The sequence below is a fragment of the Prionailurus viverrinus genome, chromosome A2 (assembly GCF_022837055.1).
Source record: "Prionailurus viverrinus isolate Anna chromosome A2, UM_Priviv_1.0, whole genome shotgun sequence".
NCBI lineage: Eukaryota > Metazoa > Chordata > Mammalia > Carnivora > Felidae > Prionailurus > Prionailurus viverrinus.
In genome coordinates, this window is record NC_062562.1 from 142,368,731 (window position 1) to 142,394,380 (window position 25,650).

General features: G+C 33.1%; 1 protein-coding gene across 4 annotated transcripts in view; it reads right to left on the reverse strand.

The window, feature by feature from the left end:
* The window catches only part of POT1 (protection of telomeres 1), an 80,378-nt gene that overhangs the window by 6,687 nt on the left and 48,041 nt on the right, over positions 1 to 25,650 (reverse strand). For all 4 annotated transcript variants that reach the window (XM_047849058.1, XM_047849059.1, XM_047849057.1 and 1 more), the window contains 8 exons: positions 23,811 to 23,966; positions 18,211 to 18,380; positions 17,001 to 17,089; positions 12,238 to 12,294; positions 9,999 to 10,155; positions 8,184 to 8,389; positions 4,791 to 4,926; positions 326 to 414 (listed from right to left, as the gene is read on the reverse strand). In XM_047849058.1, the coding sequence (XP_047705014.1) occupies positions 326 to 414; positions 4,791 to 4,926; positions 8,184 to 8,389; positions 9,999 to 10,155; positions 12,238 to 12,294; positions 17,001 to 17,089; positions 18,211 to 18,380; positions 23,811 to 23,966 (1,060 nt within the window). The remainder of the gene's footprint in view (positions 1 to 325; positions 415 to 4,790; positions 4,927 to 8,183; positions 8,390 to 9,998; positions 10,156 to 12,237; positions 12,295 to 17,000; positions 17,090 to 18,210; positions 18,381 to 23,810; positions 23,967 to 25,650) is intronic.

Below are 25,650 nucleotides of genomic sequence, written 5' to 3' on the forward strand. Positions count from 1 at the left end.
TTTTGAATCCTAAGATACTATGAACTGGAGGAATTTTTCAGAATCTGTATTTGTGATTAATGATTAACACTAAAACAAATTACTGAACATTAAAATGTGAGCAATGATTAAAGATACTGGCAGATGCCTGAAAGCAAGTTTTCAAATACGTTTAAACTATGTTATGCTCTTATTATAATCACCGTGAACAGTTTTGCTTAAGTAAAGTTCAACGTTAGCTCAGTCTTTGTCTGGTTTTACTATATCCACAAACACTGAAATATAATCAGTGAGATCACCTTACACAAAGACAGTTGCAGTTGTAGAACACAGAAATTTAGCTAACCTTCTGCCACAGAAGAAGGAATCCAAGGTGTTTTATCAACCAGAGAATTTAGATTTTGTATTGGTCTCAAAGTAGAACACTGTTTACATCTGAAATTAATGACAGAAAAAAAACCATACAGATTTAAAAATAATTTATTATTATAACTCATTTAATTATAACTTACCTTTGCTGTTCAAAACGCACAGTTTAAAAAGTTAATTATTAAATAGTGTTGCACCTTCCACATTATAACACACATATTACAAACAGAATTATAAAAAAACAAGATTTTTACATTTGAAACAATCACAAAGATAATATGGTTCAGAATAAACAACACTAAGTTGAGAATAAGAGAAAGGGTCCAGATCTAGATTGTTAATTAATTTGGCTGATTTCTTAATTTGGTAAAATGAAAAAAATTAAGGAGATTATCTCTAAGGACTCTTTCATTTTATGGCTTTTTGATAACAGCTAAGGTATTAAATAAATATAACCAATACCAGAAAATTATTCTCATTAAAGAAGTCAGTAGTAGCAAGACTTTGGATAATATATTCAGTAAGCATGTATTTAGAGGTTCATAGTTTATAATGCCAATACTATACTTATCCTTCATAATATAAGTCAATCTGAAACTACACAACATACTAAGAATGCACATGATTTAGTATAGGTATTTTGCTTTGTTTACATACAAACATACTTTAAATATAAGTAATTATTTTTTATTATATATTATCATAAGATTAGGAGATGCTACTAAGAAAATATACTTGAGTAAAAATATAAAAAGAAATCAATGTTCAAAAGATTTACGTAGACTCCTTTCATTTGTAATCTGCGGAAAAGTAGAGGGTACCTATATTAAATATTTTCCCCTTCTAGCCTTCAAATACATAGAAAAAAGCATGGAGAAAAGACAGTCTCTTAAAAACAGTGTTGGGAAAACTGGATAGCAACATGCAGAAGAATGAAACTGGACCACTTTCTTACACTATACCCAAAAATAAATTAAGAAATGGATGAAAGACCTAAATGTGAGACAGGAAACCATCAAAATCCTAGAGAAGAACACAGGCAGCAACCTCTTTGGCCTTGGCCGTAGCAACTTCTTACTAGACACATCATCAGAGGCAAGTGAAACAAAAGCAAAAATGAACTACTGGGACTTCATCAAGATAAAAAGCTTCTACACAGTACAGGAAACAATCAACAAAACTAAAAGGTAGCCTATGGAATAGGAAAAGATATTTGAGTCTTCTGATATTGAATATCAGAAGACATATCTGATAAAGGGTTAGTGTCCAAAATCTATAAAGAACTTAACAAATTCAACACCCTAAAAAACAAATAATCCAGTGAAGAAATGGGCAGAAGACATGAATAGACACTTTTCCAAAGAAGGCATCCAGTTGGCTAACAGGATCCATGGAAAGATGCTCAAAATCACTCATCATCAGGGAAATACAAATCAAAACCATGATGAGATACCATTTCACACCTGTCAGAATGGCTAAAATTAACAACACAGGAAACATCAGGTGTTGGCGAGGATGCAGAGAAGGGAAACCCTCTTGTACTGTTGGAGGGAATGGAAACTGGTGGAGCCACTCTGGAAAATAGTATGGAGGTTCCTCAAAAAGTTAAAAATACAAGTACCCAAGACCAGCAATTAAACTAGTAGGTATTTACCGAAAGGATACAAAAATACCAATTTGAAGGGGCATATGTACCCCAATATTTATAGCAGCATTATCAACAGTGAAACCACGAAAAGAGCCCAAACATCCATTAACTGATGAATGGATAAAGAAGATGTGGTATATATTACACAGTGAAATATTACACTCAGCCATAAAAAAGAATGAAATCTTTCCATCTGCAATGACATGGATGGAGCTACAGAAGTAATGCTAAGTGAATAAGTCTGAGAAAAGATAAATACCATATGATCTCACTGACGTGTGGAATTTAGGAAACAAAACAGATGAACATATGGGATGGGAAAAAAAAGAGAGGGAAGCAAACCATAAAAGACTCTTAATGACAGAGAACAATCTGAGGGTTGATGAGGGGATGTGGATGGGCAATGGGCTAAATGGGTGAAGGGTATTAAGCAAGGTACTTACTATGATGAGCACTGGATCCTATATGCAAATGATGAACCACTAAATTCTACTCCTGAAACCCATATTATACTACATGTTAATTAAAATTAAATAAAATTTAAATTTTAAAATTTTTAAATTTAAAATTTTTTATTAAAATTTAAATAAAATTATGGGGGAAAAAAGGCAATATAATAAAGAAATATTACTTCCTTAAAGACTAGGATATTAACTTTAGACATTGATAAAGCAAGTATGTAAACTAAAAATTAAGTATATAAATTAAAATTCAAGGGTAACAAGTAAAAATTAAGTAGAGATTTATTACTTCCAAAGCAATAAAAGACAAAAGAGGGGAAAATTAAGAACATTTTTATAAATGAATCCAATAGAAGATTAGAGGAAAAAAATAAGCTAAATAATTACCAAAAAAGGGGAGGGAGACGGAAGACTTTGGTAATAATGTAAGTGGAAAACAAAATAAGATGTAGAAATAAAACCTAAATATATCAGTAATGAACATATTTTAAACTTATCTACTAAAAAAAACCTAAAATCTAGTCCTATTTATTTATGAGACTTTCTAAAATAGAACACAAAGAAACATGAAAGCAAACCAGCAAAAGAACCTCAAAATGTAGAAAGCAAACACTGACCGAATTAAAGATCACAAACCTACAACCACAAAGGACATTAAGCACAGTCTCTAAGAAGTGATTAAACAAAGTTACAAAGGAAAAAGAAGTTTTGAATATGATTAACAAGCTTGTCTAATGGACACAAGTAAACACTTTTAAAGACTAAACACAACTATTAAAGAATACACGTTCTTTTTAAAATATAGGCAATATATACAAAATCTGAACAAACATATTCTAGGATACAGCAAAGGTAAATGAATCTCAAAGATCATTATGAAGTGTATCAAGCGATTTGGTTAAAAAGTAATTTAACTAAAATACAAACAAATGTAGCACCTAAATTGTGTGCGTGAAATTTTTAAAACACACAGCTAAGTAATTCATGGCCCTAAGAAGATGTCACAATGAGAAATTAGAAAACATTTAGAAGTGACAAAAGAAAAAAAACAAAAAAACTACATATCAAATCCTGGGTTAAAGCTATGTCTATTTTCTCAGGGGAAAAATTATGGACTGAAATATAAATATTAAAAAATATACTAAAATTAATGAATTAAGTGAGGTATGCATTCAATTAAAAACATTTGAAAAAGAAAAACCAAGGGAACCTTGGGGCACCTGGGTGGTTCAGTCCACTGAGCGTCCGACTCTTGATTTTAGCTCAGGTAAAGATCTCATGGTTTGTGGGTTTGAGCCCTCTGTCAGGCTCTGCGCTGACAATGGGGAGACTGCTTGAGATTCTTTCTCTCCCTCTAACTCTGCCCCTCCCCTGCTCATGCATACTTGCTCTCTCTCTCTCTCAAAATAAATAAATAAACTTAAAACAAAAAAACAAAAAAATGAAGAAATCTAGAAAAAGTAAATGCAGAAACTAAAGATAAGAACAATAAAACAACAGAGTATCAACAAAACAAAAGCTAGTTATTTTGGCAAAAAAAAGTCAAGGAAAAAAGGTGCAAATAATATTAAGTGGATTCAGGAACAAAGTAGAAATTTAAAAATCATCAAAAGTACTATGAACAATTTTATGTCAATAAATGTAAATTTACATAAGAAATGAAACTCTAAAAAATTCATTAATAAAATAGATTCAAGAAATAAAAAAAAAACATAAAAGATGTATAACTGTTAAATAAACTAAAGCATTAGTTTAAAATTCTGTTTACAAAGAATCAGGTCCAGAAATCTGAGCAAAATAACTAAAACCTAAAGTAAAACCTTTAAGGTTTTATAAGTATTTTAATAATTTGACTGTATTAATATTTTACAAATTCGTAAAACAAAAGAAACCATCAAGTTAAAAAGGTACAAGAGACAGGCTATAAATTTCTTGAAATGCATGTCTACTTCTAGCTCCCAATATATCCTGATATCTTCCAGTTCCTCAGTGGCAACGAATCTGTAACTTCGTGGCACAGAAATTTTGGAATTCAATCACTTAACTTTTACTAGGATACAGCTCTAAACCTTTCTCTGTATTAGTATCTAAATCTTTGTGAAAGAAAGCAAATGAATATTAACCTCTGGGCTAGCCTTATACTTAGCACATTGTTGGTATTCGATATATATGCTACCAGAAGAATAAAATATATACCAGAAAAATCTAGACTCTTGTACATATAAATTGGTATTCAATAAGTATCCACTGAATATATAGCAACTAGTAGGATAAAATAATAATTACTCCTAAGCAGTTATTAATTCTCAAAATTCCCAGATCTGAAAGCATACCCATAGTGATGTACTTTTCCTTGTATAAGGAATGGTGCTGAAAGATCAAGGACTTCCAGGTCTTCATAGCCAGATCTCACAGGAATTACACTATGAAACTTATTTGCGAGTTTGTAGATTTCACCGAGTGTTCCTCCTATGAACACAGAATAAATAAATCCTTCAAGTAGTACAAATATAACGAAGGCAAAATTGAGTATTTAAAGGAACACATGAGGTATAGTAAAAGACTAAAAGGACTGAAAGAAAAATACAATGAAGAATTTAGAGGATTAATACATTTATTATAAAAAATAATAATTTGTAAACTTAGTATCCTGCACTGATTAAAGAAACCACTACACAGAAATGCTGAGACTTGAGCAAAATAGAAGACTTGTGAAACTTTAACCATCTTCCTAAATTTATACAAACTGCTCTTTTATGCTATAACACTTTGGTTTAAGTATTCAAAAGAAAATAAAATTGAGAGCCAAAATATAACAGGATTCTCATTATTAAATTTGCTATATACTAATAATGTCTAGGTAAATTAAGTCTTGAGTTTGAAATAAGTCTTTTAGACTTCCAGGTCAACATTAAATTTATATATAGCTGCGAAAAGTTTGTGCAATTACAATTCATGTATAGTGCTTGTTCACTTTTCCTAAAAAATCATTACATTTCTAATTGTATGACACAGTGGCCATGAAAGCCATCACTAGCTGAGAAGAAAGAGTAAGCCCAGGGGTGCAATACTACTAGAAGGCAGGATTGTCTAGAATAACTCAAACCTACTGGTTTCTTTCCTGGTGTATTTTTCACCTAGACTGAGCATTCCTCCTTCCTAGGGAAAGAGGATATGATTTATAAGAATACTTTTGTGTATTTCTTAATACTTGTAACGTTAAATTCAATTGTGGGGGGAAAGCACTCCCAGCACAGCAGAATAAGGACGTCCAAAAATACACTGCTCCATACAAGGAAAAAGAACACTGGCAAAAACTGTCAAATTTGACTTTTTTTGGAACTCTAGAAATTAACCAAAGCCTTGCAACAATCCAAGGAGTGTTTATTCAGAAAAAGCAGATAAATCTTGGTAAGAACAAGTTTTGTGGTGTTCTAAGTTGCCCAGCTCCCCATTCCTCTTTCCACAGCTTTGCGAAGCTGGAAGCCACAGTTCTGCCGTGTCGCACTGCAGTTAGGTCCTTGCCCCTGGATAGGGTTATAATACTCAGAAATATGATAAAATAAAAATAGCTTGCATTTTGATGAAACCCTTTTATATTTTAAAGTGCTTTCAGATATATTTTCACATTTGGGTTTCGTTAAAAAGCTCTGTAAGTCAGTGTTATTACTCTGGATATATTTATTTGTTCAATAAATATTTACTGAGCGCCAGCTGCATGCCTAGTGTCCTACCCTAGGAGCTAAAGATACAAAGATTAAAATGAACATGGATCCTAGTTACAGTCTAGTAAGCAAACAAGTCTATAAACAGATATAATACAAATACAATACAGGAAGAAAAGTGATCTACTGAAAGTTCATACACTATGCAATAAAAACCACTCAAATCTGCCTTGAGAATCAAGAGTGCTTGGTAGGTGTAGGTGTTCATTAAATATTTCACATGAATTGTTGAGTAAAGGGAATTATTAAGTTACTTATGAACATTAGAGCAGAAATTCTCAGGAGAATAGCAACGGAATGGCAAAGAGGTACAGAGAAATACCCTGGGTTTAGGAATTGCCTCCGGTTCAATATGGCTGGAGGGTGTAATGGAAATTGAGGAATGGCAGGAGGTGAGACTGAAAGTTTGTGGGATGAGTGACAGGATCAGGAGCTAAAGGTACTTCTTCATTCAAGCTTCTTTTGGACCCTCAAGGTCAACTTGGCTTTAACACAGAATTCTCTGGGAGGCAGTTCACAGGAGAACACTAAGGTGTACTGGATATCCTCCTAGTTGGCCCTACAAGGACAATACTTCTAGAAACTGATAGTTTCAAAGCTTTTATTTTTAGGGCATACGAATAGTCTTACTCCATTTTTGTGTGTGTGCATGTGTCTGTGTGCTTTGTTTTTATATCTACGTACTGGTAGAGATTCCAGTATTGCTAATGGACTAAGATGATACCACATTTCACTCATCAAAGTGGACACATTTTTTAAAGTGCTAGTATATGATGATGAAGATGGGGGAACAGATAATCTCATACGCTACTAAAGCATATGAATACTACGACAGCTTTACTGGAAAGTAACTGGGCAACATTTACTTAATTCTTTGTGCCCCCTCCCACCCCCCAATTACATTTCATTCAGGGAGAAGAAACTTCATCACAGAGTTAATATGTCAAAAAACCAGAAACAATTCAGTTCCACTTACTACCTGTAGTGGGGAAGATCCACAACTTCTCTATGATTCAGTTTTCTCATGTATAAAAAAGAGCTTACAATAGGACCAAATGAATAGGAATATTATCATGGTTAATTAATACATAGAAATTAAAATCATTTCTGGTATGCTGTAAGTGTATTAAGAGATGTTCATGAAAGGATACCAATGGTCATATTCATATGTATTTACATATATGTATTTTCTAAAACAGGTACATATTACTTTTATAAATAGAAAAATGTCACTAACAAAAATGATCATAATCCACTATAATAAAGATTAATTCATTTATAAAATAAAATTAAAGATTTCTCTGCAAATTAAAGATGATGTTTTCCTTCTATTATAGAATATTACTGAGGAAGAAAAGTCTCAAGGAAAATTATGAGACTTTAAATTTGGCATGGGGAAAAATAAGTTTATATGTGTGTGTGTGTGTGTGTGTGTGTGTGTGTATATATATATATATATTAGATAGATATTAAAATTAGTGAAAAGTGGAAAGGAAATGCAAAAATATGTATGACTCAGTTTCTTCCTTTTAAAACCTGTCAAGTTATCTTTACTTGTTTCCAGGGTCCCTTCCTTGACCTAAATATCAATAGATGACTCTCATTTTTTTATTTTTTTATTTTTTATGGAACAACAGTGACATCCAGAGGCCAAGGTAACAACAACTGTACATAACAAGCAGCCTCCTGATGAAACACTGCTCGACAATGAGCTTGAATCTGATTAAGATTCTATCCGAATTCAACAAGATAGACAAATGCAAACACTTGAGTTCAATATATGATTTCCAAATGTAATTCAGATTAGTTTATATGTGTGTATATATATAGATTTAAATCTATTTTTTATATATAATATATTCTATTTTATGTAATTTAAGTTAATAATATTTTGACTTTGTATGTCCTAGGTTGCCCCTAAAATATATTTAACAATCATTAATCAGAGAAAGACACAAGCAAAAGCTATATTCTAATAAAACAGTAACTTAAATACCTTACCTTCTATCAAAATCAGACAGTCACTTGAAAGTGGGAGAATACCATTATTTTTCACAAAATGAACAGCTACTTTTCGTTCTCCTTGATCTTTAGTGGTCCACATTTTAGAATCATATAATGATGTATTTTGTAGTTTAGTATCTGGGATTTTAGTTGCACCCTCTTGTAAAATTATATCCAAATCACCCTCATGTGGAACTTCTTGCCTAAAATCATTGACAATGAAATAATACAAAACAATTGGTATAAGCTTGGAAATTCAAATTTAACAATTATCCAATTAAGACAAATTTGTTTACATGCTGATGCACCAGCTACTTATTTTAAAATGTGGAAATAATTCACTTCGCAGATTAAATGACTCTTATTCACAGAAAAAGATTTGATGATACTTCACAACTAAGTAGATCCATATCATAACTATATTAACTGCTAGCAATTTCCTTATCTGGTTTTGTGATACCAAGGATCCTATAACTATTTCTAACACCAATTCATTCTCCTCTGTAAGGAATGTTAAACTTCTCCATGGGAGAAAAAGATACAGCTTCCTGTTAAATATCCACTTAACACCTAAGTAATCTCTTTCACAGGGCACCCACTTTACAAACCAATACTCCTTTCAATTCCTTTTAACCTAGACTAATAATTTTAAAAAGTCACGTGGTAAAGTATGTATACAATGGAAATGGCATGATCTGGAACCAAAATGTCTATGTCCTTGCCTTGGTTCTGTCTCCAAACAGCTGTGTAACTTCAGGTAACACCACTTCACCTTTTTGACGTGATTCTCTTATTTGTCTAAAAAAATGCTCATAGATGGTAGTTTTGTTTGGCAAAGCTATAGGACTTTACAGAATTTAACAAACTGTAATTTAATAATTCTTCAACAATTATATAAAATCTGTATTTATATTTTAATTCCGACCATCATTTTAAGCTCAAATGGGTAGAAGATGGTCCCCATTTTAAAGTTTGATGATCAAAACTGTCTACAAATAGTATTATACTTAGATTGTGGAGGGCAAAATATGCATATATTAATGTACATACACAAATTATATTTATATACACAAATATAATGGACTATGTAATTATATAATTTTATAATATATATACACACATGCACACACACAAATATAAAGGACATGTACTATATTTACACATTATATATTTAAAGGGAAGACAGTCAAATTGCATAAAAAAGAAAAAAGAGATTAAAAATAAATTCAGAATGTCTTGAGTTAGTAAGTACATAATCATTCTTTTTTTTTTTTTTTTAATTTTTTTTTTCAACGTTTATTTATTTTTGGGACAGAGAGAGACAGAGCATGAACGGGGGAGGGGCAGAGAGAGAGGGAGACACAGAATCGGAAACAGGCTCCAGGCTCTGAGCCATCAGCCCAGAGCCTGACGCGGGGCTCGAACTCACGGACCGCGAGATCGTGACCTGGCTGAAGTCGGACGCTTAACCGACTGCGCCACCCAGGCGCCCCAGTAAGTACATAATCATTCTAATATAAATTTATTTTATATAATTATATAAATGTATGTATTCATGCATGTATTAAAGCTACTAAACTGAATTTAGATCTGAAAACAGCACCCACTTTTATTTATTACTACTAAGAAACATCAGAAGGATTTACTAAGAATTTAGTATTTTCTCTTAAAAATGTTACCACTGTTTCAAAATATAATATACAAAGTCACAATTTACACACTGCCAGGACTTAAACTGATTGGTATATATGAAAATGTATATTCACAAAATTATGAAATAAAAACTTCCGTTTTATTACAGAAAATACTTACAGTGTGTGACATTTAGGACAATGAAGTTTAACAGACTGAAGGAGACTTCTGGGCTTATATGACCTTAATTTTGCTCGAATACGATACTGTTGAGGAGCTTTTTGTTTCAAAATAGCACATAGTGGGGTTTTCTCCAAATAGTGATGATCTGTAAGTACTAAAAATAATTTTTAGATTAAGTCAGAATAACCTACAAGAATAATAAGAGTATTTATAATACGAATTCCCCTGAACCAGATACAATAAAACTGAATTATTTAAGTTCTATTGCCAACCTTGTTAATATTTTGCCACATTTGTCATCATCTCCATCTGGTAGCTCCCTCTCCATATATATCTCCTTACATATTCATATGTATACATGAATCATTTATGAATAATTTCCAGATATCATGCTCTTTTATCCCTAAATACTTCAGTGTGTATTTCAGAAGATTCTGAAGATTGGCATATTACAGTGCAATTTTCAACTTCAGAATATGTAACACTATCACTGAATCAACAGACATTATTCAAATTTTTCCAACTGTCCCTATGTTCTTCCTTAGATCTTTATTTTTGGGTCCAGAATCCAGTCCTGAACCATGCATTGCATTTATTTTTCCTGTCTCTTTGGACTCCTTTAATGTAGAACAGTCCCTCAGCTTTTCTTGGTCTTTTATTACACTGATATATTTGAGCAGAGGCCACTGACTTGGGTGTGTCTGGTTCTGCTCATGGTCAGATACAGATTATGCCCTTTTGGCAGTCTAGTATACTGCAAGTGATACAGGCGTCCCTCTCTGCATCGGAACAAGAGGCATACAAGTCACCAGCGTTTTCATTCCTGGGGATGTTAACTTGGCTCACTTGGTTATAGTGGTGTTCAACAGGTTTCTTCTCCACTATAAATTTATTATTTCCCCCTTTATAACTAATAAGAAAGTACTTGGGGAAATAGAAGTATCTCACTCCTCAGTAAACATTTAGGATCCTGCTAGTTTAGGACCCACCGGTGATTTACAACTAAGTCAGTTATTACTATCATGGTTGCAAAATGATTTTTTTTCCTAACTTCATCATTCCTTTTACATTTGTTAGCTGTCATTCTATCATAACTAGGAACTCTCCACTCAATCACACATACTTATTCATTCATTCATTTGTTCTTTTATTTACTATCCACACGGACTAATGGATCCCTACTACTGTTCAGTTTTACTCCATCACTAGTATTTTTTATTTTGATGCTCAAATTGTATCAGATTTGACATGCTCCATAATTAACTGAGAACTTCTTTACCTTCTGGCACAACAAGATGTTCTGAATTCATCTTGTAATTCTCCTGTCCCAATCCTGGAGCCTGCTCTCTCTCCAAGCAGCCCTGATTCTTTTTAAGGGGGAATATCATTTATAAACCAAGATCTGTGCATGAGGTGCATCCATTGCTATTGGGTTGCCATTATTTTGAAGCCCTTTAACTGGACAGAGATAGGATATACATGCAAATGTGTTCATACTTATACTTCCACACATGCACCTGCACATGTATAAATGTATACATATATACATATATGTATATATTTGCACACACACACACACAGACATCTACATCTATTTCTACATTTATTTATAAAATCATGAGTCCATACTGACCCTTCTTATTCCAGTACAACACCACAAGTTTCTTTCTTCTGGCTTTCCCTCATTTCACAGTTACATGTTCTTTCTCCAATGAGAAACTCATATTATTATAATAGTATATTATAGAGCTTCATTTAATAGACTCGTGCTTAAAAATTTTTTTTCTTAATTTTTTTCATCTTAGCTGAACTAACAAAAAGAGGGCATCTGACAGATTTACTATCATTGCTAACATTAAAGTTTTGGGGTATACTGCCTTTATGGGCACATCGCTAAATTCATAGTGTGAAAAGATAAAAATTATGTCATATATTTTACACATTCTCAAAATGAAATAAGCCCCACTGCACTGTTAAATAGTAGAATATGTTTGACAAACCTCACACCTGTAGGACTTAAAATATATGTTCAATGTAAAAACATGTATCTTTCTGAGTTCCATTTTATGCCAGTTAGGATGAGGCACGGAAATGAAAGATAAATATGTGTATATTTTTGCCCTCATGGATATCTGCTCTCAATAATATATAGGAACAAATTAGTTGATAAATGTAAGGACAGACTTTATTATGCACACTATTACACCCTTATTTCAAAAATGAAACATAGTCTTACTTGTAGCTGATAGTTGCTGACATCTTTCTACCTCATATAGTGATACTGATCCAGAGCCTGGAGGAAAGAAAAAGGAAGAATTATACAGTTTTAAGATCCATGAAAAATTCCATATGGAACTGAAAACTATATTAACATTGTTGGTAAGAACTGAAGAAAATCTAAACAATAGTAAAACATGCCATGTTCATGGACTAGAAGGCTCAAAACTGTTTGTTAAGACATCAATTCTCCCCAAACTGATCTGCAGAGTCAATATAATCCTAATCAAAATTGCAGAGGCTTTATTACAGTAAAAGATAAGAGACTCTATCACTTAAGTGGAAATGCAAAGAATCCAGAATATAAAATATAATTCTGAAAAAGAATAAAACTGGCAGACTTATGCTACCTGACTTAAAGACTTACTATAAAGCTACAGTAATCAAGGCAATATGATATTGGCATAAAAACTGACAAGCATATCAAGAGAATTACATAGAAAGCCTAGAAATAAACCTGCACTTACATGGTCACTTTGATTTCTGATAAAGCAGGAAACAACCCAAAGGGAAAGCACAACCCTGGTGCTACAAAAACTGGAAATTAGTATAAGGAGAAAAAAGTTTACTTCATACCATACTAAGAAGTATTTCTGACTGGAAAACCCAGAAATAAATCCACATTTACACTCACTTGATTTTTGACAAAGACACCCAAGCCATCTCATAGAAAAAAACAAAAAACAAAACAAAAAAACAAAAAAACTAATGGTGCAAAGACTGGAAATTCATATTAAAAACAATGTCTACCTCATAGGGTACTACTGGGTATTACAAGGGAATTAGTGATACAGGCAATACAGATGAATTTCAAAAACAGTACATAAGAGAGAATATATTATTCCATTTATTTGAAGTTATAGACAATCTATGGTGGAAAAAAATCAGAACTTCTGGGGTTGCACTGAATGGGAAGGAACACGAGGGAACTTCCTGCAACAAGGGTGATATTTTACATTTTTAAAGGGATTTAAGTTACACAGGTTTATGTATTAGCCAGAACTTGTGGAATGGTACACTTCAGTTGTCCACTGCGTTTAACTTTACATCAAAAATCAAAAAGGTTCATCAACAAATACTGAATTCTAGTTAATTATGTTATTCTGAAGTTTTGAGGAGGTGTATTTATTTCTGTAACTTACTTTGACATGGATCAAATTATAAGATGGGTTGATTAGGAGAGAGTGAGAGAGAAATATATGACAGAACAAAGAGAATCCAGAGAGCAGGCATATGAGTGTTCACTGTACAACTGTTTCAATTTTTCTGCATGTTTGAAAATTTTTATTATTTTGGAAAAACACATTGTGAAAGAAATAAATGGAGAAGTGGATAAGACAATAAAGTTATTAAATTTAATAAGATGATGGCTTGATGAACACCATAAAATAGGATTTTACTTTAACAAGAAAGCAAAGGAGGGGCGCCTGGGTGGCGCAGTCGGTTAAGCGGCCGACTTCAGCCAGGTCACGATCTTGCGGTCTGTGAGTTCGAGCCCCGCGTCAGGCTCTGGGCTGATGGCTCAGAGCCTGGAGCCTGTTTCCGATGCTGTGTCTCCCTCTCTCTCTGCCCCTCCCCCATTCATGCTCTGTCTCTCTCTGTCCCAAAAATAAATAAAAACATTGAAAAAAAATTTAAAAAAAATTAAAAAAAAAAAAAATAAATAAATAAACATGAAAAAAAGAATTAAAAAAACAAGAAAGCAAAGGAAGTGAACATAGCAGCAAGTTTTAATAGTGCTTTCTAAAATGAATTTGAGACTAAAAAAGTATCCATATTTTGGAATTACTTTGGCTTACATTCTATTGCATATCATAGTATGTTTGGGCGGCACCTTGGTGGCTCAGTGGTTAAGCATCTGACTCTTGGTCATGATCTCACAGTTCATGAGATCGAGCCTGATATTGAGTTCTGTACTGACAGTGTGGAGCCTACTTAGGATACTCTCTCTCTCCCTCTCCCTCTGTCCCTCCCCCCACACTCTCTCTCAAAATAAATAAACTTAAAAACAATTTTATAGTATGTTTTTATAATTTTTTTTAGGTGGCATCATACACAAACATGCATTAATAGTCCTTCTTCCTCAACATCACTAATAAATGGCATAAGAATTCATGACAAGAGAACCTGACTGGACATCATAAGCTGGCTAAGTAGAATTTCAATGAATCTGATCACCTAGTATTAGCCATTCTGCATGAAGTGAAAACAATTGTAAAAACCTTAAAAGCAGTCGAATAAGAAGAAAATCAGAGAAACTATGTGTAAAATATATATATGGTCTCCCTCAAACTGATTAAAATAATTTTAAAAACCCAATGGAAAATCAGGTAAAAGGTAAGAGCAGACAATTCAAAGAAGAGGAAGTAAAAAGGGCTGATAAAATATATAATATTTTCTATTTCCCAAGTACTCAAGGAAACTAAGTAAGATATCACCTTATATTTGCTACACTGCTATTTGCATATGAATTCTATGGCATTTTGTCATATAATCTGACAGCATCTATTAAAATAAAAGATGTGCTTATCCTTTGATCTGTCAACTCCTCTTTTAGGAGTTTATTTTAGAGAAAGAAAAGCAGGAATTTATAATTGTTCAAGGATAGCTATTAAAGCATTATTTGTAAGAGCAAAAAACTGGAAACCTGAAGGTGTATCAAATGGAAAATAGCTACATTTATAATGTTAGACTCACATTACAAAACATTATGCAACTATTAAAATGAGTTTAAGATTTGGGGTGCCTGGGTGGCTCAGTTGGTTGAGCGGCCGACTTTGGCTCAAGTCGCGATCTCGCGGTCCGTGAGTTCGAGCCCCACGTCGGGCTCTGTGCTGACAGCTCAGAGCCTGGAACCTGTTTCGGACTCCGTGTCTCCCTCTCTCTGACCCTCCCCCATTCATGCTCTGTCTCTCTCTGTCTCAAAAATAAGTAAATGTTAAAAAAAATTTTTTTTAAATAAAATAAAATAAAATAAAATAATAAAATAAAATAAAATAAAATAAAATAAAATAAAATAAAATAAAATAAAATAAAAGAGTTTAAGATGGATTAGCCCAGGAAGAGATCTATGATACACTGACAAAGCAACTATGTAGTATGTCCCATTTTTTAAAATATTTTAAACAGAGGGGAAAGTCATATCTGTTAATGTACAGGCATATATATTTCTATAAACATGAAAGTGTTGAAGAAACCACACTAACTGTTAACATTACCTCAGTAGTGGGCATAAAGGCATGAGGAAGCTGTGTCACTTGGTATCATGACATGTATTATTAACTTTATAGTTTAAAAATAATTTAAAAATCTCTGAAAAAGGAGAAAAGAAATTTCAAAAAGTGTAATTACAAATTATGCTGTCTCCAAATGACTGTCAGTTGAAGTAAATTGCCCTCCTAATTGTAGTTTAATCACAGATCTGGCTAGGTGCTAGGAAATGTGGAGAGTTTTAAGGCAGAGAGAATAAAGAAATAAATTTAAAATATGTCCAAAAAATCAGGGGCACGTGGGTGGCTCAGTCAGTTGAATGTCAATTCTTGATTTCAGGTCAGGTCATGATCCCAGAGTTGTGGGATCGAGCCCTGCATCAACCTCTGTGCTGAGCATGGAGCCTGATGAAGATTCTCTCTCTCTCTCTCTCTCTCTCTCTCTCTCTCTCTCCCTCCCCTCCCCTGCTCGCACTCTCTCTCTCAACTTAAAAAAAAAGGTACAAAAAAATCAAATAATCTGCAGTTGAATCTGACTTTGCCTTTAGTTAATAGCTAAGTAACCCTGGGTGACTTACACGACCCCTGTCACTCAAAGCCTGTTTCCTTTCTGTAAAAGGGACAAAACAATTTCAATCTCAAAGGAATACCGTTAGGATTAATGCATGTAGGCACTTAGTAAGTTCCTACACCAAGCAATACATGTTAATTTTAATGCTTGTTATTACTAGTATAGAAAAAAAATACTCATAAAATAGATTGTAAATATATGTGTGTGTGTGTGTGTGTGTGTGTGTGTATATACACATATATATCATGTAATTATATTTATATATAACTTACGTGTATATATGTGTGTGTGTGTGTGTGTGTGTGTGTGTATGTATATATAAATGGCATAGATTCTAGGTCCCAGAATGTACCCTTGTACATTAAGACAGTAAGGCAAAATAGTAAAGGACAAAAATCTTGCAGATTTTTAAAATTTAGATTTGAACAGTATACAATAATATAATATATGATACAGAACTATGTGTGTGTTTAAGATCTTGTATCTAGGTACTTGATTAACTTGATAAAGACTGGGATCTATATGAATCTCTGAAACATGTATGATCAAAAAATAATTGAGCTCTTTGAAATAAAGCAGCAAAAACAATCACTGTTCATATTAGAAACTGACAAGCAAAATGGTTGCCTAGGAAATACAAAATTTTAATGAATATATATACATACACATATAAATATATACATATAAATATTACATATATCACAAATCAAATAATCCTTACCATCCCAATTCGAAAATGCAATTACACAATAAGGGAAGAATAATGTTTACTTTGCATAGGACACAGGTAAAGATTTAGCCTATTCCTTTACAATGAATATGGATTTAACAAAAAAGAGAAAGAGGCAGATATGGGAAGATATTCAAAAAAAGAGAATATTGATTGATAAAGCCATTTTACTTAGCACAGACTAAACTGTTAACATTAAAAACTGTCCTTACTTGAAAGAGACCGAAAGCTGTCCTCATGTTCTGACTGACATATACCATCAAAACACTGACCGGCTGTCAAATCTGCAGATTCTAAAACCCTATAATGGAAAGAATATAATTTCAAATCAAATTGCATAAAACAAAGTCAATATGATCAGTTCCATTCTATCCTTAGAATATAAGAAATCACTGAAATTGTATAAAAATTATGTATGTGTGTAGTACAGCTTCTTCAGTAGAAAGTCTACAGCTTTCTTCAGAGCATCTGGGAGTTCTAAGATCCCCCAATTTAAAAAACCTGATTCTACAAAGATGAGTGAGACAGTAGGATGATGAAATACAGCAAACAAAAGTAAACCAGGGATTTATTGGATGGCATTCTGTCAGAACAATCTTACTCCGGATTCAAAAAGTAAAATACTACGCTCTATATATGGAAATATGAGAAATAAAGAAGTACAACTGATAGAAGATTATTAAAGTAGATAATTTAATTGGCTTTAAAAGTCACACTATTTCAATATATTAAAACATAAAAATATTATTTCATTTGAACTTACTGAACAGGTCATTTTCTAGAGCTCTTTGAAGACATGCAGAAGATTTATTTTTTATTCCTCTAGAATCCTGGTCAAAAAGTTTCTGTACACAGTGAGCACCAGAAACACTTCACAAAGAAGGGAACTGCATATGTAGCAGGACCTAAGGCATTATTCACTTTCTGGGCACATTTCAAAGTTTTTAAAATATATTCTAAAACATTTCTGTTACCTATTTGATCGGTCCTAGGCACTTTAGAAAGATAATTATTTTTTCATGGCAGGATTAAGTACGTTTGGAATTCTAGATATGTATCAAGTTTTCCAAACTTGAGCTCAGCTCCAGTTTCAACTGTTTGTTGGTGTTACGTGGGGAATGTGACCCATGGTGGAAGAAGAGAATAAGCACACAGAGTAGACATAAGTGCACAAGAACTGTTGGAAACCTGATTACACCCCTAGCTCTGCTACTGTTTAGCTATTTGAACCTGCAATCACTTGAGTTTGGTTTCATTTGGTTCACCTATTTAGACAAATGGATAATGGCACAGTAGCCTATGAGGACTGATTACAAAGAACTTATCAAATCCACCCACCCCAGCACAGAACAGTAGCATCTTGGAAATCAGCTTAATTAATACCTTATTTACAACTTCTAAATAGGTGTATCATTTGCTTACTTTTTCAGTTGATCCACATCAGAGTTACTTTCTGGCAAGACTCTGATTCCCCGGCCATAACTGGTACCCCCATGGAGATGAAACTCTAGAGCTAACAATGTTGCTTGGTTCTCCAAATTCACTGATTGAAGTTTGGTATGGAGGCTATAAATTCTAAGAAAGCTTCCAACCTAAAAATAGATTATTTAGGATTTAAAAAATGAGAAAAATCAAACAATTTCCGATACATAAAATACTTAACAACAAATATGGGGCACAGACCAACAGTCAAAAGTGCTGACCTATCAGAAAGGATACTGGTATGCAATACTGATGTGTACTGAATATCAGTCTCAAGGACACTGTATCAAAACCAAAATGTGTTTTTATGTGTGCATGCACATGGGTATATACATATACGTGTTCGTGTATATTTAGGCACGTATATATGTATATACATACATATACGTAGACCCATGTATTTATGTAGATGTGTATATGTAGTATATAATGTATGTACATATGCATATTACATATCTATCTATCCGTATGTTTTTTCCAATGAAAGACATTTCAAAGATACTGAAGTGTGAAATAAAACTGAATCTTAGCAGTGATAAAATACACTAGTTAAGAAACCTGTAACCTAAATCAAACCCAAGCCCTCTATTTGATTTGGAAGCCTGTTTAAGGTTTCTTAACTTGTTGGGGCGCCTGGGTGGCGCAGTCGGTTAAGCGTCCGACTTCAGCCAGGTCACGATCTCGCGGTCCGTGAGTTTGAGCCCCGCGTCAGGCTCTGGGCTGATGGCTCAGAGCCTGGAGCCTGTTTCCGATTCTGTGTCTCCCTCTCTCTCTGCCCCTCCCCCGTTCATGCTCTGTCTCTCTCTGTCCCAAAAATAAATAAACGTTGAAAAAAAAAAAAAAAGGTTTCTTAACTTGCTTTAGCTACTTGAAGGTAAGATTTCATTAAATACGGTTGCTAAAATACTCTCATTATGAGAATACTAGAAAATATTTTTTAATGCACTATAATAGCAAAAATATTCCCCTATTCCACAAGTTCTATGGAAATAGCAAAAATATCCCCCTATTCCACAAGTTTTATGGAAAGAAAACCTTTGTAATAAGAACTCTTGTCACCATAATGTGAAATACATTCTGTGAGTTCAAATACAAAACTAAACCAATTATAATTTTTAACTAAATATTCTACAATTTTAGATGTTTTATTTAGTCTTAAAAATGTCTTTGACTATAGAGTATTTGTTTAAGGGAGAAGACTTAAAATGACAGATGCAGAATGTTTATAAAAGAAATTGACACCTACTCAAAGGAAGAAGCTACATAACCTTTTTCCAACCCAGTCATGTTTTTGTGAGAAGGAGATAGGACATTTAGGTCTTTTTTCCTCTGACTTCTTCCACTGACATACATCTACAACATGGCAGAGGAGCAGGGTAAAAAGAGAGAAAGAAAACTCCAAAAGAAAAGAAGACAAAACTAGTTTTCCTCATGGTCTCTAAAGTGAGATACTAGAAGAAGAAAAAAAAAACAAAAAAAACCAGTCCATTTCTATTTACTTTTATCTCACTTTTTCTGGATGTTTATTATTCTGTGATTCCTTTTCAAAGTAGGTAATACACTAGTACACATATAAAAAAAGCACTTAGGGAAGGTCTAAAACATGCAGGGACCTGGCTTGCCCAGTCAGTAGAGCACGTAACTCTTAATCTTGGAGTCCTGAGTTCTAGCCCCATGCTGGGGGAAGAGGTCACGTAAGGAAAAAACAAAACAAACAAACAAAAAACCAAATTAAAAACCACCTCCCTCTAAATAAAATGCTCCATGTAAATTAAAAAAAAATGCTTTTAAAGGCCTAAACATGGAGAAAGATATCATATTCATAAATAACAAGCTTTAACACTATAAAGACAGTAATTTCCCCCCAAATTAATTTTTAAAATCAGTATAATTTTAATCAAAATCTCCAGTGTCTTACATGAAATTTGAAAAGCTGATCTGAAAATGCATGCAGACGTGAACAGCAAGTCAGGTTTGAAGACTAAACTGCGGGAGTGGGGGGGTGGGGTGGGGAAGGTTTGCTTGATCTGTAGAATCATTTAAAAATAAAGCTGTAATAATTAAGACTCTCTGGTATTAACGCAGACACTTGTATGAACATGGATATATCTTAAAAACATAAAAGAAAAAAGTAAATTACAGAATAATATATATACCTTATGCATTTTTCAGAAAAAAGTACATTTTTCAGAAAAAAGTACATTTCAGAAAAAAGTACATAAAATAAAAGCATATAAACCTGGGTGTATATGCCTACATGTTAGGATAAATAGAAAGATACTAAGGAGCAAAACATGAGAATGAGCAGAGGTACAAAGAAGACTCAACATGTAGAGATTTATGTCCTAAAAATTAAAAGCACCTGAAATTAGTGTGGCAAAACATTTAAAAATATTAAGTTTGAATGGTAGGCACATGGGTATTTATTACACTATCTTTTCCACTACTATATTTCATACTAAAACAATATTTAAAGACCACGAAAGAATTTATTTATATAAATAGGCTATCAAGATGACAAATTGTTATTTCCACAAATTCCTTCTGGAGGCAGCATTGTATTTTTTTTAAGCTGGCTAAATATACCATGAAATGTGCCAGATGCTCTACTATAATAGACACACATTGCTTAGTCTTGTCAGTAATGTGATAAGATTCTAAAATTACAAGTGAGGGAGTCATAACCAAAAATTATAAAAATATACTTTCACAAATTGTGATAAATATCCCTTTCAGTGAATATCAAAAAGGAAGTAAAGCAGGGGTGCCTGGGTGGCTCAGTCAGTTAAGCCTACAACTCCTGATTTCAGCTCAGGTCATGATCTCATTCATGGTTGGTCGTGAGATCAAACCCTGTGTTGGGCTCCATGCTGAGCAAGGGGTCTGCTGAAGACTTTCTCCTATCCCTCTGTCCCTCCCCGCTAGCAAAATAAAAAAGCAAAGCAAATGTAGCTATTAAGAAATCACTATCCCTTTAGAAATAATTTAAATCTTCCCTATAAACTATGGAGAAGTTCCCTTTAATAGTTTTAATTGCCTGTATATGTCTGAAAATAACCAAACTATATAGCTCTTGGGTCACTGAAGGCCAAAACATAATTATGACTATATATTTTTTATAATTATGTTTAAATTGTGTCAGGATAAGACTGGGGATTAGAAATACACTGCTTTAATTTCTAGACAAAAGGTTTGCGATGTGTGTGTGCTTGTGGACATGAGTGTGTGCCCACATATAGGTGGGTTTGTGAATGTGTGAATGTGTAACACTCAAAAAGCAAAATTTAGGAAGAATGTTAAGGGCAATTTCAACTGTAAAATGTACTGCATATAAAAGCCAATTATATTATACTTAGATTGCCCTGTCTTCTCTTTACTAAAAACATATTTTTTTCCTGTTCCTATGCAACAAAAATACATGTGTTCCATGTATTTCAGTATAAAAATGCAATTTCAAACAGTTGTCTTCAAGCGTTGATAAGAATTCATTTGTATTAATGTCATCTGACTGGGAATTTCTTAAGTTAATATGAAATGGTATAGAGGTTTCCTTAGTATAAATACAATGTGATGTCAATATACATTAACTAAAAGCTTACAGTTGCCTTACTTATACAGAGAAAATCCCTTCCATTTTTCTATTACAGTGCAGATAAATAATGTAATATTATATCTTTAGAAAAAGATTAAGTGCCCTATATTTTCTTAGCAATGTGCGCTCAGAGCACCCTCTAGTGGGTAAGATAAGATAAACAAAAAGGGACCTGAAAAAAATTCACAGCTCTCATTGATTTGTTCATTCACTAGCAGATACTATTTACTTCATCTTTACTGTAAGAAAAGCACTGTGCTAGGTGTTACTCAAGTCTTGGACAGGTGAGAGGGAATAGGAAAACGTATAAATGCAGCATAGGGAAAGAGAGGAAATTAAATTGTGAAAGCGGAATCTAAAAAAAAATGCAAATCTTTTTCATTCAAAAAAGAACTCTATCTGTATTTTAAAAAGACTTTGAGGGGCGCCTGGGTGGCTCAGTCGGTTGCGCGTCCGACTTCGGCTCAGGTCATGATCTCAAGGTTCGTGGGTTTGAGCCCCACATCGGGCTCTGTGCTAACAGCTCAGAGCCTGGAGCCTGTTTCAGATTCTGTGTCTCCCTCTCTCTCTCTGACCCTCCCCTGTTCATGCTCTGTCTCTCTCTGTCTCAAAAATCAATAAACGCTAAAAATAAATAAATAAATAAATAAATAAATAAATAAATAAATAAATAAATAAAAATAAGACTTTGAATTGACTATCATTATGTGTATTTTTGAAATAATCAGTGTAGACAAAATCAGGGAGAAGCATCAAAAATGTATTTTCAACAGTCAATTTTCTCTGATCTGTTAGGTATGAAAACGTGTACACACACACACACACACACACACACACACACACATATACACACACATATAAAGGACAAGCAAGTTCAGTTATCACCCCTCCTGGACCCAGACTTTAGCCTCATTTATCGATGAGCTGGGGGGGCTTATTTGTAACGCAGTGTTAGAGGAACTATTTCCTTCTCCAAGAACATTTATTTACAAAGGGAGACTGGGCATAAAATTCAGACTGAAAACAGCTGCAATTCACTTTTACTGTTTTCTTCCTCTAAGTAGGCCATATAACTTTCTATAAGCAGGCTGTACAACTCCCTAAAGGTAGGATCGAAGCTATTTGCAATAAAGAAAATCATTTCTTTATACTGCTTAAAAGGACTGGCTCTGGAAACCAAACACTATAGATTCACATACAAGTAGCCGTGAAATCTTGGGCTTAACAGCTGACTCCTCAGTTTTCTCATATGTAAAACGGGAATGGTGACAATACTGACTACACAGGATAGTGCTAAATACATCTGAAGTGTTTAACAAATGTTGCTATTATCACTGTTGTTATAATGATGCCATATGTTGCTAGAAAAGATACTTCCAAATAAAAGACACAATATAATGAAGAAAAATATTCCCTAAAATATTAATAATCAAGAAGTGCCACATATCAACAGTGAGCTTTTACCTAAAAAAAACAGTAACTCAAAAGCAGTGAGCAAATTCTAATAAACTGTACAGTATAAGCACACACAATTTATGACATATATTAGAGGTGGATCAACAATTTCTTAAACTAATGAGTAGAAAGTTGTAGGCTAAATTTTCAAAACCCAATTTATAAAGCTTAAATGTTTAAGTTTACAAACATTTTATACAACCATATACCAGAACATTTTTCCTTACTACTTTTATGGTAAAGTTGTGTACAGTCTTAAAATATCCAGGAAATGTTCTTTAATTTTTAAAAGTTATTCAAGCCATTATAATTTAATGAAATCTTCTAATATTTTCCTTTTTCTAATAATTTATTTTAAATACATTTTACAAATAAAAATTAAAGAAAAATAAATTTGGAGTTAATTTCTAGACCTCAAATATCATCTATAAATGTGATTTACCCCCACATTTATAAAAACACAAAATAGAAAACAATTGCTACTCAACATCACCTTCAGAAATTTTGCCACTTGAACATGATTATCATAGACTAAAATGTCTATTGTTAGATTCTGTAGCTGATGGATGTGACTTAAATCTCCTTCAAGTGCAAGGTCTTGTATCAAGACTCTCCAAGATGGGAATGGGGTCCTGGTGCCATCCCATACCTGCCATAACAGGGTAAAGCAAACTTTAATGATCTTTCTGAGCAACAGTGGAGACTTTAAAAAGAACATTATTTTCTGGTAATATAACTTACAAGTATTAAATGTATTCCCCCAAATATCTGCTAAACTTTAAAAATGGTGTATATTCTGGTTGTAAAAGGACGACATAGATATAGGTCATGTAGAAACTATAAAGAAAAAAATTCACACTACCTGGAAAAAAAGTGCTAACACATTGTTGAATTTCTTTATCTTTTTTTCTTCTGTGTATTTATGTGTCTTTTTCTGTTTTTAACTGGCATTATATTCTGCTTTGCATTTCTTAGCTTACTGTTGAGCAATTTATCAGCTAATATAAATATTTTTCTAAAATATGATCATCAATTGCTTCTTTCATTTTATGCTGTGGATATACAAAAATTTATTAAACTGATCCCTGTACTGGTGATTTGCTATTTTAAATAATTTAAAATACACCTTTATGACTACATCTGCTCATTTTCTTAAGTATAAATCCCTAACTTTTAGGAATGTATTCTAACCTTTGCTTATTTTTTCACTTTGTTTTCATTTGGAAGAGGCTTTTAAAAGTACAGATAGGAACGTTCTGTTCAAGTTAGAGGTTATGAACAGAAATGAATGAAAATCGCGGGTGCTGGAAAAGGAAAGGACATCTTGGATTGCTACGTATGCTACATTAAGATGAGGATGGGAACATGGGCACAGGAGGAGTATGTGCTACCCTATCCTTAGGGTGTGAGCTAGCCTGTGTTGTGCTAGGCTTTGAAGAGATGGCTGTGCTTTGTTATAAAAGGGTATGACAAAAGACATCTGGCACGAGATAAGAATGCCTCTGCATGTGAGAAATTTGGCTGGACAAGAGAAACAGGCTCTCTGAACAGAATACACTCATTTCAGCTGTCTGCCAGTGTGAGCTTACAGAGGAAGTACTGAATAACGTTGGTGACTATTCCAAGTTTCAAATAAACAATCACTGAGTTTGGGTCACTCACCGTTCCCTAAATTATTCAAAGAGCCAGGATACACACTCTGGGAGCAGGTACAGTGTATGTCACGAACTTTTTTCTCCACCTGGAATGTGTTCTTTCATAGTGTTTTTGTGCATACTGTTTTTGTGACTTTAAAATAACTTTACAGATGAATCTCCCAGCCTTTTGGGGGAGGGGCTGAGAGGGTAGAGTGTAGCTACATTGTTTTTATGCTTCAGTTCTAATCACCTAGAAGTCTTTTTTTTTTTTTAATGTTTTCTGGAACTTTTGTAATTTTGTATCAAAACTTAATCTGTTAGGAATCTGCATCTTATGTACAGATCTGATTCTTTTCTAAATAGATAAGAATCACCATTTAGCAATCTGTCTTCATCAATTTGAAATGTTATGTTATTACCATGTATGTCTTGTATGTACAGTGTAAGAGGTTCCTAATCTTTTGATTAATCACACTATAATTTCAATTACTATAATTTCATAATATGCTTTAATATCAGATATCTGAGTTTTTTTAATCAAGCTTTTCTTGTTTTATTCTTGACCATTTAATGTTTCTAATAAATTTTAGAATTACAGTCAATTTAGAAAATTTGGTTTTAATTAAAATGGCATTTTATTCTTTAAGAAAGAATAAAAAAATATTTGAATATGCTCAATGAAGTTTTGTAGTTTTC